General features: G+C 49.2%; 1 protein-coding gene across 1 annotated transcript; it reads left to right on the top strand.

Annotated features, from left to right (window-relative positions):
* The first annotated feature begins 7536 nt into the window (after nucleotides 1–7536).
* On the top strand, nucleotides 7537–11850 carry LOC115336381. Its single transcript, XM_041120590.1, has 5 exons — nucleotides 7537–7785; nucleotides 8339–8494; nucleotides 8618–9008; nucleotides 9696–9876; nucleotides 11287–11850. The coding sequence occupies exons 2-5, from the start codon at nucleotides 8457–8459 to the stop codon at nucleotides 11742–11744; spliced, it is 1068 nt and encodes a 355-aa protein (XP_040976524.1). The 5' UTR covers nucleotides 7537–7785; nucleotides 8339–8456; the 3' UTR covers nucleotides 11745–11850.
* Nucleotides 11851–12893: the final 1043 nt, after the last annotated feature.

Here is a 12893-nt window from a genome sequence, read left to right as displayed (position 1 = left end):
TACCTACCTCTCTGTCTATAAATCAGCTGTAAGAGGAAATAACTCATTCCGGAGGGCCGTACTGTCATGCAGGCAATGTATGACCCTTCACCAGCCTGTAAGCTGTTGCAGTCAGGAGAGGACTGTACCTCAGATGGCCCGGTGCTGGTTAGGAGGATGTAAATATATCTTGGCTTAAATAATCTCTGGCTCTGCATGGCTGGAAATGAAAGACAGAATTTTTCTCCAAGTCACTGCTAATACAAGTAACACTGCCACTATAGATTCCTTTCTCTATTTGGGCATTTGAGCATTTTGCAAGGGTCTGTCTGCTGCAGGTAATGTCCTTGGCCTTTTTCCTGGTCACATACCTACAGAAGACCCACAGCACTGTCCTAAAAGAAACCAGTGGTGGCTTGAACTGACACCACTTTGGGGCAGAGGCTTTTTTTTGGCTTCCTTCCTGAACCAGACCTTACCACCAAAATGCCACTCCAGCTGCCAGTTCCTTGCAGTCGTGCATACAAAGTACTTTCTGCTATTTTTGATGTGTTTATGCCCACGTGGATGCATTCGCTGTACCCGCGTAGCTGTGATGAATGACAGCTGGCTACGTGACACCCTCCTGCTGTCGATTCAGAGGAGCCCAGGCAGGCTGCAAGGCCCTAACTCTGATGAAAACGCTTTGAGTCAAGAGTAACAACCCTGGGAGCTGAGGGACACAAGGTGTCAGTGCCACCACTGCAAAGCTCCGAGTGTCCGGGCAGTCACCGCGGCGTGGACCGTGAAGGGAACAGCAAAAGCGCGCTCTGCAGTCCCTCTCTGCCATTTGTGTAGGCTGCCTGTCTGAAGTAAGTGACTGCTGTTTGTTTATAGCATTCGCACATTGGATGGACGTCGTGAATCCACAGGTTAGATCGATTCCTCCCCAGCCCTGCTCTAAAATGTTGAGAAACTCCTTCGCATGTGACTCTCTTCACTCACAGCCCTGCTCTGGCCACCGTGTGTGGGGCGAGATGAGTTCCCTGGGGAGAAGCAGCCACGACCGAAGTGGGCAGAGCGGCTTTGGAGGGCTGGGGAGGAGGCTGCAGATCGCCCTGTCCGCTTGCTCACTTCCATCCACGGCTGGGGCTGCTGATCTTAGAGCCCCCCGCCATCCACACGCTTGTCCGCAGCCAGCTGAGATGGCCTCTAGGATCGTTTCGCTGGCCAGCAATTTTGCTGCCCTGGTTTTCTGGAGCTTTCTGCAGCAGGGGAGAGCTCACCTGTGGCTTCAGCAAAGCCTTGTCGGTGGCTGATGCCTGGGTTTGAGACACTCCTCCAGTTTGCCAGGATTTGGAGACCATTGACAGCCTTCATCCTATGTGAAAGACACACTTTCATGAAGTCAGGCCTTCTCTAACATATACGAAGAGCAGTGTGTGTCTGCACGTACATGCACGAGCGTGTTAGAAGATTTTCCAAACACAAACACCCGGCTGGGCACACTTCTGGAGGAGGAAGGATGGGCAAGCACAAAGGTACCAGGTGGTGGCCAAGCTGCTGTCCCAGGGGCTGGTAGTGCTTGGGCATGGCGGGATGAATGGGTGACAGGACCTGGGTGGGGCAGAAAGGAATCAGGCAACCATGACTTCTTTTGTCTCCTTGTTCAGTATTTTTTAGGACTAGAATTTTCAGTAGCTGAACTTGCAAAACCTTTGGAAAGCCTCAGAAAACATACAGTTTAAAATTTTGCCATAAGAGGGCAGTCTGAGATAACTGCGTAAGTTAATGCTGCACAGACCTTGAATTTTTCTTATTAAAAAATAAGAAGACTGATAGGACTGTATGACTCGTCTCAAACCAAAGTTTTATATCTAACTTTAGCAGGGATTTTTGCAATTGGTGACATAGAATGCGTGTAAAAGGGGAGCATTTACAGTAAATACAACTAAATTCCTGCTTTCCTGGAAGACACCTAAAATAAATGAGTCCTAAACTCAGGAGTCAGAAGGCTGAGATTCAACTTTGTACAGCTGTATTCTCCTACTAGGAATGCGGGTTTTGAATTTTCCTTTCAGAGGAAAAACTATGGTCTAACGTGGGAAGTGGACCATGGCAGCACATGCTCATGGTGAAAGAGCAGAGCTACCGCACGGCAAGGACGGGGCACTACAGCATCTTCAGAGAAGTGTTTATAAGGAGCTCTCAGGTCTTGCTCTCTGTTGAGGAGACTAGGTCCTGCCAAAAGGGGACTGGCAACCATGACCCTCATAGTTCCCTCTGCGTTTTTCCCAGTGCATGTAATCTCTAATGTTGAAAAAGCCAGCCTGGCGCAGGGCTTTGAAAAGTTGCCTGCTGCTAGTCTGATTGCTGGGGTCCGGAAGAAAAAATCTCATCCTCTTTAAGCCCAAACTTGTCGCCTTGTGTTGCTGGCCAAAGCGCTTGTGTCCTCTAAGCATAAGCCACTGATGAATGGATGCAGGATCCTTCCCACAACGTTGTTCACTGGCTACCTCTTGCAGAGTGCCTTAAAATGCTGCCGCTGCTCTTCCATGTCAGATATATAAAGCACTGCCACTCCAGTCCCTGGTTACTGTTCTTGGCCATCCCCTGGCACAAAAAGTAGGTCCAGGGGAAAAGAGGATTAGAGCTGTGGAGGCTGCTGCTTCCCCAGGTACTGCTGAGGGACTGGTGGGGCAGCTGGGGAGAGGACAACCCCAAAGCTGGCTGTGAGCTTTGGCTCCAGAGCTGGGAGAGCTGGTGGGATGCCTCTTCTTCCCTCGTTTGCTTGGGCATCACGGTGGCTCAAAGCAAGCCCCAAACATCTTTTTGTGAGAACATCCTTTTGCTATGCTCTTTGTCCAATACAGCGTACATTTCATGCTTTCATTAGCTCAGACAAATACATTTGCTTCATGACGCAGCTCAAGGGCAGCTGTTCAGTCGATAAAAACTGAAGAGAGAGCAAATGTTGTTTGTGTCCCAGCATCACCCTGGAGGGCAAAAATAGTCAATCTCGGCCTCTCCTGGAAGAAGAACCACAGAGGGAGACAAACACCAGTGGTGGCCGGTGACAGTGTGACGCCAGAGCACAGAAGCAGGCTCACGTTCAAACCACAGCAGGGCTCAAGAGCAGGAGACCGAACCCCTGGCCTCCAGCCATAGGGTGTGAATTGCTTTCATAGAAATCAAAGAGCTGTGCTCTCCGGGCTGTGCTATAACAGACCATCGGACTGAGAAAGCTTCAAAAGCTCTTTCTGTTGTCATTGAAGCTACCAAGCAAAGAGGTTCGAGCGTGCTCTGGGAAGATTTGTCCCCTGGCGTTGGAGAAAAATATCTGTGCACCGAACGTACTGCAGAATCTCTTTGGGTATAGTTTAGGTTTTAAGAAAATAAAGTTCTCGTGAGCCTCCCACAATCACTGCAGCCTTAGGGGTTTGCTAGATAAGTGCCTCTGCATAAATTAGATGTGCTTTAGCCGGGGCAGCAAAATCTGGCTTCGCGCATCGTGAAAATCAGAAGGGAGCTTTGAGTCAGGACTGATACTAGTTTAAGGTGCTGATTCTGGGTTTGTCCTATTTTACCAATATTTGGTGATGAACCTCTGGGCTGCGTGAGTCCCCCCCCTGCTCCGGCAAGGGGAGAGAGTGAGGTCCCGTCGTGTTTCCCACACAGGGCACGCATGTTTGGGTGAGCACGCTGCTCCCCGTGCTCGCTGACCCTGCGCTCCGGCGTCCTCAGCAGAGCCCTGCTGTCCCTCTCCTGCAGCGACGAGGTGACAGAACTTGTCTTCTGGTAACGGGCCCTTACCTTCTCCTTGTCTTGAGATCAATTTCTCCAGTATAGGTCAACCTAGAGCTAATTTTGTCCAAGAAAAGGTACTGATCTGTACGGGAATGGGCAGGGCTATAGCAAGCTAAAACTGGACTCTGCCGTAGCTTTTGGATGCAAAATTAGCTCTGATTTGATTTTAATAGTTCCAGTTAAAAGTTGTTTGCTGTGCCTTTTTCAATGTTGTTTTTCAAGAATGGAAACCAAAAATACATAAATTATTTGCTAGTCCCTCCTCAAGTCTGCTTTTACTGTCATGTATAATGCAATAACATAAATTGTTAAAGATAAAACACCAGATACTCAGAAATAACAGCCTGTGGAAGGAAGGAATTGAAAATTTCCCAATCTGTTCCAACCTCAGTCATCTGAAAAAACCCCACACTGATTTCAGGGGGTTTTTGGGGGAGGGACAGAGAAGGAATGGGATATTTGACCCCCATGCTATCAGCATGGGTTTATTGTCTGTCATGGCAAAAAAAAAAAAAAAAGAAAGACTAATCCTTTTATTTTGAGCTCAAGTTCACAACACGTAATAGTGAATAAAATTGTTCTTGGGAAAATCTGAGGTCAAACAAATACACACTCAGGCTTGTTGTAATTATTGTGTTAAATGCAATTAAGTGTTTAATCAGTAGTTAGAAATAGAGATGATCTTGCTTTTGATGAGTAAGAAACAGATCTTCAGTGACAGTGATCCTTTGCCATCTCTGCCTACCATTTTACCTTTAAAAATGAGAGAGCAGGCAAATAGCTTTGCAGCCCAAAGAGAGTTTGCAGTTTGCTATAAATGCACACAGAGGCTTCATAAGAGCAAACTGAATTCCTCAGCTGTATACGGACAGATTCCTTAAATCAGTGCAGTCATGCTCACAGAAGTAAAAAATGGACCTGTCCTCTCTGAGGAGTGGTTAGTCCACTGCTACGCTCCCATGGGAAAGGGAAAGGCAATTTTCCCAACTGAAGGAATTGCTCCGTAATGTGAGAGATCACTGAAATGCAAGTAACAAACCAAAACAGATGAAATATGCGCAAAGTAAATAGATCAAAGATGCTGAGATAATTAATTACCGGCGGTCCAGTTCTCAGAGAAAGACTGTCCATTCACAAAGAAGCCACTGTACCCAACACTTCCCAATATTGGTGCTACAGCACGGATTTGCTGATGTTTGTTAATGAGTAAAGACAGAATTATTATGCCAGATAACTAGTTGCCCTAAAAGTTTATGTTCTGTTATGATAATGCCTTGGCCTACAAATAAACTCCACTACATTCATAACATTTTAGTTTAAGAAAAAGTGCCAAGTCCATTTTTGTGTTTATTAATGTGGAAGTTTCGATCTCTATCTGCTAATAATTCGTGCGTTTATGCAGCCATTTCAAAAGAAAACTCAACAACGTTTTGAACCCAAATTCTCTTAATTCTTAGTGCCTGGATACCCATCTTTTTAATCCCATTAGCACAGCGGGAATATTTCTGCTGTAAGGACAGCGAGCGTAGAAAGGATGAAGCCCTGCATTAGTGCTGGCTCTTTGTCTGCCTGCACACTGAGACGGTCTCATCCCCTAAGGAATTACTGGAATGATATAAAAAAATGGACTGAATTTATTTTGCGCTGCACGCTCTGGTCTGATGGGGAGCCGAGCACCTTGAAGGCACAGTAAGGCTTATGGCCACAGAGTTATTTCTGCGAGGAGAGGAGCGTCGTACGAGCCAGGTGTGAACAGTAAATTTTAGTTGCTCTGAGTCTGCAAACCCAAAGGTTTGCCAGGGTTTGCTGGGAGCAGGCACTAAGCTGAAAGGCACCAGGAGTGAGGAGAGAAAGATGCTGATTGCTACCTGGGGGTGGCACCAGGCACCCACCTTCTGTCAAAACCACCAAGAGCTCCATTTAGCCATTAGGTATCTAAATCTCTCTGAAGAGTGGCGTTTGAAGCATCCTGGGGAAGCCGCGTGTTTCTCAGAGAGTTCCCGAGGGATGCTGAGGGTGTTCACCCCATCCGTCCCCTTCTCCGCCGTGCCCTTTTGACTCCTGAACACTTCACGAGCGGCTGAGGGCACAGGGCTGGGGGTCCAGGTCCCCCCCACTGTTCCCCTCGTTCCTTAAAGGAAAGGAAACTGTTCTCCTGGGGAGAGGACCGGTGTAGCTCAAGGGAGTCCAGATAGTGGCAGGGGACAAGGGAGAGGCAAGGTCTCGTTAGCGATTTGGGACTTTCGACATCCTTGGGGGGAATGGAGATGGATGTGAGGGGCAAGCCTGAGCTCTGCAGCACGTGGGATGGGAACCGGGGGCTTTGGGGCAAGAAGGAGGTGGGATTCAGGAGGAAGAAAGCATTGCTGGGGTGGAGTAGTCTTTCCTCCCCCTTTCCTCTCTTTTTTAATTTCCAAAAAACACAGCAGCCCTCACCTGGATGGATGGATGGATAGATGGATGGATGGATGGATAATTGGCAAGGGGTGACTGGTTCGTCCCCTTCCAGGATTACCCCCCAAACAATTATATCCCAACCGACCGTGTTCAAATCCGACAGGCTCCCAAGTGTTTTCCTGTGAAAATTTGTCACAGATTCTCTCTCCCTTTTAACAACATCTCAGCAACTGTAAAAAAAACCCTGAATAAAGCGCTCTCTGTCTATTTATGCGAACGAGGAGGCTGCAGCACATCAACTGTGAGACTTTGGGCTTCGTATCTGGCAAAGCCCCCACCGTTGTCAGCACGTAACCACGTCTCCAGCTTTAACGCTCTCCCAGAATAGTGTTCTCCCACCAGGTTATAGAACCTAAGCCAAGGGATTTAAGGAGCAGCAAGTGATAGGGGACAAGTGTGAAGGCTTAGTTTACTTGGTTTAGCAAAGACCTTTAGTGTTAGCCACCGCAAATATAATAAGGCCTTTTCTTTATTTATCTATGCAGCCGTGGGGCAGAAAGGGCAGAGGAGCTTAAAAGACGTATTCAGGCAAGCAGGGCTGCTGTGCTAAGTCCACTATTTATACACCGCGAATGTATTTCATTCACATTAATGCAATGTGGAGGAAAAGAGATGCAAATTGCACGTCTCCATCTCCACGGCGGTACAGAGGCTGAAAGTGCAACCAGAGGCCAGCAATCTTTGTATTTTCCATTCCGCAAAATGGAAAGCTCACCTAGGCACAAGGGCTGAAAGGATTTTCTAAGCCACCCCAAAAAAGAACAAAATTTGCTTGTGTCCTGTGTCTCAGGGACTGCTAAAAAATTTCTCTGTATCTCTCTGCCTGTTCTATTTTAAGCAGAATGATTTCCCAGCTAAGGGAAAAATAGTTCAAGTATGAGACATTATTAGCATTTTTCAAGAATTCCCGCTTCCAGTCTCTTGCTTGTGCCAGGCAATTTGGTTTTGCTGAACTTTGGCACAGTTTATGCAGAATATTTCAAGATGTCACAGGCAGACCTTTGGGCTGTGGGTTGGTGAAACCTTGGTACGAGCACAGAAAAAAGGCAAAAACCTAAGTCATCTTTGCAAGTTGCATCCCTGAAGTGGTTTAACTGTACCCATGCACCTTTCTCCTGTCGATACCTGTAAGTCGGCAATGAACTGGGACTTTAAGGGTAGAAGTTTAAGGTAAGAAGAATTGAAAAATCAAGGCCAAAATAGCTGTTTTTCTTCCAGAAGCCTGCGGCAGGGCTCAGGGAGGAGAGGAATGTTATGTGACAGGATGCCACCTATTCTCCGGGGGACTCCAGCAGCCAGAAGGGACACAGGGACGCAGCCCGCAGGTCATGCCTGGCTGTCACCGGTCCCCCCCCAGCCCCTGGGGACACCCAGCAACTGCTGCTGAAGCTGTGACAGCCATTCAGCTGCTCTTGCAGGTGCATTTGGTGCTCCACGCAGCCAGCGAGGGTCTGTGCGGAGGCTCAGAGCAAAGCGTCCCGCCGTTCTCGGCCGCCGGCGCTGGGGACACTGGAGCCAGGACTCTGCACAGCACGTCGGATGCCGCCGTGGGAGGACAAAGCGGTAAAGGACCATCACCTTTCCCGCTCCTGCACCCTGTCCAACACCAGCACCCCTTTCCCTTCAGCTCTGTCACAGCCAAAAATACACTATTAGCAGCCTGCCGGTCCTACAAGATGAAGATTCCTGAAATAACACCTTTTCCCACCCCTTTGCCAGCTCTACTCAACACAAGGACTAACCTGTACCATGGGAATACCTACTTAAAGAGATACTTTTTTAGCTACTCCTTTCCATAGCCAAAGTGCCTGGAGAGAAGCCAAGAGTGATTCTCAGGCATCTCTGAGCCGCTGGGTAATTCAGTGGTAGCAGGAGCACTGGCGTGTGGGGGTCAGGGTGGCAGAGGACTGGTTTTATCTGGCTCACAGCTTTACAGTCACTCTTTCCAGGAGTATGTTCAGAACTACTCTGGCTCAAAAGGTGCATTTCTTTGCTCGTCCGTCCTTGTTTTCCAGCTGATTTTCTGATGTCTGTCCTGGCTTGAACATTTCAAAGAAGGATGCACACCAGGAAGTCACCGCTGGAAAGCTGCAGCCTTCCTTCTTGTCTCTTACAGATTATCAACGCCGCCGAGACCAGAACATGTGTTTTTTCCTACTGCATTAAACATTTTGAATGTATGCTAAAAATGTTAATACGTTATTGAAGGGACTGGAATTTTTCCTTCAGGTGCGATGCCTTTAGGCCATTTGTGCTTCACACACGATTGCAGGTAAGGGCTTGTTACACTGGCAGAAACATGCACTTAATGAAATGTTATTCTCCGTCTTATTATAGTCAATAAGAGAGCTCAGCAGTCACTCAGCTTTAACGTATCCTACTTTTTCCTCAAAAGCTTTGCCCTGGAGTCAGAGCTGCAGCAAGGCTGGGGCAAGAAGGACATCTGTCCTCCAAGGAAGACCCTGAATGGGTGCAAACACGCCAGGACCCCAGCGGCTGCTGTGGGCACCTGGGAAAGCAGCCAGGAGATGTGCAGCGAGCAGGAGGTGACAGCAGCAACGGGAAGGAACCCCAGAAGGAGGCGGAGAGGGCACCGAAGAGGGCCAGGAATAAAACCTCTGGAAATAGAAAGGGACGGTGGAGGAAAGGTGCTGGATTTTGCCCCCTCTCTGGCGGCATACCAGCGTGATTTCGCTGATGGCCTGACCCTCACCAAAGCTGCACAGACCCAGTGCCGCAGTCCAAAGCAGCAAGGAGGTTCTCCGGGAGGTCGGGGATGTCCCCAGGTGAAGCCCGGTAGCAAAACATGCAGGGGAGGGCGGACAGGCTGTGGGTGCCAGAGCCACGCGTGGCAATTCTCGCCCAGGGACCTGGCACCCCGGCAGTGAGCCGTATACCTCACAGGGAGAGCCCTGGGGGGGATCCAGTCGGTCCCTGTGGCCCAGGGGGGTTGTGGGCCCGCTTCACACCGGGAAAGGGTAGTGGCACAAGTCCTTGTGCTTGGAGAAGCCTCTTACTCCTCTCGACAGCTTTGCAGAAGTTGGCTATAAGCTGGCTGTTCTGCTCTGCTCGGGTAATACCCCGATGGGGTGTCCACCTCAAGGATCCCAGGGCCCTTTTGGAGACTTTGGCTTTCCTTTCTGGATAGCTTTATCATCAGTTGTGGTGCGGCTCTTTCACGCTCATTACATATTATTGGTTAAAATAGTCCCATACTGGCTCATCTTTATCTTGAAGCCTCAGAGAGCCGGCAGGCTGAGTTCTCCTGAAGGTATTGATCAATACCCATGGATAAGGGCTGGAGTTTCGCAGTATAACTTGCACCAGCATCAGGTTTCATTTGGGTTTCTCAATTTAGATTTAACTTTGAGCAATTTGAAGACGTTAGGGTAGCAAAGGGCACATTCCCAGGTAGCTGCACTCATCACGGCTTTCTTGCTGGATGTTGGCAGGGTCTTATTGCATATTCACAGGCAGCGTCTCGGGGGACAGAGTGCGTTCAGGGTGTCAGAGCTGATGAAAAAAATTCCACGTGCAAGGAGATAGATCCATATGGCTTAGCAGAAAGGAAGGATTTTGGCGGGGATCACTGGGCTGAGCCGATCGTTCTGGAACCACGCTGTGTGCCGCAGAGCTCATCGACTTGGCTGGGAGGTGAGCGTTCTCCCCTCCCACCGCCGTCCTCACCACCTTGCGGGACCGTGCCCGTATTTTGACTCCCGAACGCGTGGCCGGGCGCTGGTCCCAGCCTCTCGAGCAAGCAGAGCGTGTTGTTCCGCCTGTCTGCTCGCAGCTTTCGCCTTTCTTCTGTCCTCCTGCTATTCTATTGCTACCATAAAATGCAGTTCTGACCTTTTTGTCCTCAGCAAGCTATTCATTTAAAATACAAACGCTGTCCTCAAACAGCAGTCATTAATATGAGGCAGCAAATTCTTTTCTTTGTTCTTTTTTGTTGATTTCCTCCCATTGGGAAACTGGGTGGCAGGAGAACTGCATAGCTGCAGGAGCAGCTTGCTAATTGCATACTTTCAAATACTAATTTGTATGGGTTTGTTTGGTTATAAAGGGAAAAAGAAACAAGCCAGGGGGTGATAAAAAAATGTCAAGGTTATAAACCCCACAGTAGCACTCTGGCCTGGAATTTTTATTAATTCTTTAAATGTAAATTGCGGCCCCACGGCCGCACATCCGTGCCTCCCGCGGAGCGCCGGGTAGCGCGGTGCAATTCGCCCCGCGGACCTTCGGCACGGGACTCAACCCGAGGAGCTGAGCTGTGCCCTCGGCTGCCCGGGAGCAAGGCCGGCGAGATGCCAGTCAGGCCACTGTTCCCATTGCGGGCATCGTTCCCCGCTGGCGCCCAGCTGGCTGCAGGCAGGAGCCGGCCCCTGACCCAAGCGGGGTCAGATCGTGGTGGGGGCGAAACCATTTCTGCCTTTGGGGAGCGGCGGTTTGGAGGGCTATCGTATCAGCCTTGTGTCTGCGATGGGCTAAGGGAAGAGGTGAAAGAAGGTACACGTCAAGGAGTGACACTTTTTACTAAATCGAGAGGGACAGTTGAAAAAAAAAAAGACAAGTCTTTGGGCACCTGTGCTGAGGCTGCTGCTCAGTTTCCCCGATGCGTGTTCACCTTTCATAACCGCCAAGGAAAGTGCTTACTAAACATGAACTGCAAGCTTTTCACTTTTTGTAATGTGACTGGATGTTTTGTAATGGAAAGCAAAACAAGACTTATGGATATTCAGCTCTTTGAAGTGTTCAAGCCCTTGGGTACCAGCTCCTGCTAGGTTATCAGAGGTGGTTTTTGAGCAGTGGTCTTTTTTGCCCACTTCCAGGTTTTTTGCCATACTTGATGTCTTCCTATAAGTTCTTCTTGCCACCAACCAATGTTTGCTACTTTTCTTTTCTTTTTAAAAGGATATTTTTAGACGCTCTCTTCCGAGAAGCTCATAATTCCCATGCACGGTACTCATGCATAGCTGGGGCATTTCTGCCTACAGCGATCAGCCCTGTCCCATTTGGACGTTCTTATCACTTCATCTCCTTCTCTGTCTCTGTTTTTTGCAGTCACAGGTTTGGAGAAGGGCCCCGGCACCCCGACACCCAGCAAAAGCAGAGCATCCCGTGCTCAGCCTCAGCACCAGCGCTGCCCTTGCACCCCCGGATGGGGGCTGCTGCAGGGATGTCCCCCGGCGGGACTGCTGCGTGTGCGAGGGTGCCTTGAAACGTGCGTCGAGCCGCTGCGACTGTGGCAGATGATCAGCTCTAAGTACCCGCTGTGGCGTTCCTGCGTGAAGGATGTGACAGCAGCCAGTGCCAGGAGGGACCTTCCCAAGGCAGCGAGCGTTGAAGGGATGGGCACGGCACGGGGACCTGGAATTCACCATCGTCCTGGGCAGAGCTGCCACCGTTATCGGCAGCTAAAGTTACCGGAGGGCTCCAAGGCTGTGAATGTGAGGGAGGCACGGTCAAGGAGAAATTTTATTCACTGTGTTATGTTTTGTCTGTTTGCACGGGAAGGGTAGCTATCTCTGTTTCTTCCCTCTCTTGTCGTCACATAACATGATACAGAGTCAGAATGGATTTTTTTGTGTACCACGTGCATTAAAAAAAAAATATTCTTTCCCAGTATATACTACAATAGGCCACTGTTGTTATTTCCCCCTCTGCTTAATAAAGTAATCATGGTTGCATGACAGCATCAAGGGAAACAAAGCACGCAGAGGCACCAGCTCTCTCAAAAATAACTTATATTGTATTTCATCGATGAGAAAAGGTCAGAGTCATTGGCCAAGTCACACAGTTCGAGTGGGTTTACAGTGGAAAGCACCGTAACCGCAGGACTGTGCAGCAACAAAACCAGTATCTAATTATAACACATACAAATGCTGTGTTGGCTGGGAACTGATACCTGAAGGTTGTTTCTCAGTTTATAACGGGCAGCACAGTGGATCCCTTGACAGGAATCTTTGGGGTTTTTTTGAGTTAAGTGATGCTTAAGATAATTGACCAATTCATTTCCTTAACTGGAAGAGAAAGGATGAGTCGGTAACCTTTCTGGCTCGTTATTAAAATAGCGTTTATTCAAGGCGCAGCAAGGAGAGCAGGCTGGGTGCCAGCTCACGTGCTCCCCGGGACCTGGGCTCCTGCAGCCACCCGGTGGCTCTGTCCCTGCCCCGGGGCGTTTGCTGCTCGATGGTGGTCTGCTGGTGGAGGGGACGGGCTGTCGACCCTCCGCAAAATCTGCGTCAGGACCGCGGCAAGTGAGAGTTGTGGTGGTCTCGCCACGAGAGCGCTGCTGGTCATGAAAGCCCAGCCCTGCTCTGCTCCTGAGTAATGCCAGGGAAGGAAAATAAAATCCTCCAAGCAGGACAGGGGGGACAATGCTTCTCCCCCAAGCCCTGGTCTCCCTGGAGCCCTCAGACCCTGCAGTCTTTGGGGGAAAACCTCTTTGGGCAGCACCTAGTATAACCCAGTACCAGCCTCCACCAACAAGCTGGGTGCCATTGCTGCACCTACTGGGGAGGGGGAATTGGGAAGACTACGGTCCTATTACTCCCCAGCATTTTTCCATGGATGTATCTCCATGGACTACAGATAATTAAAATGAAAATGTTTCCTCAGTATAATGAAGAAACATTCAGATGATTTCAGAAACTATACTAAAATCATGG

Source organism: Aquila chrysaetos, chromosome 26, assembly GCF_900496995.4.
Source record: "Aquila chrysaetos chrysaetos chromosome 26, bAquChr1.4, whole genome shotgun sequence".
Lineage (NCBI taxonomy): Eukaryota > Metazoa > Chordata > Aves > Accipitriformes > Accipitridae > Aquila > Aquila chrysaetos.
The sequence above is the reverse complement of the archived record's forward strand: the minus strand, read 5'-3'. Positions and strand labels throughout refer to the sequence as shown.

Bases quoted from the DNA above. Each gene is read 5' to 3' on its own strand.
- LOC115336381 (XM_041120590.1), top strand. From the start codon at position 8,457: ATGCCTTTAGGCCATTTGTGCTTCACACACGATTGCAG. The intron at 8,495-8,617 runs GTAAGGGCTTGT...TTTCCTCAAAAG, and splicing joins TGCTTCACACACGATTGCAG to CTTTGCCCTGGAGTCAGAGC. The intron at 9,009-9,695 runs GTGAAGCCCGGT...GCATATTCACAG, and splicing joins GAGGTCGGGGATGTCCCCAG to GCAGCGTCTCGGGGGACAGA.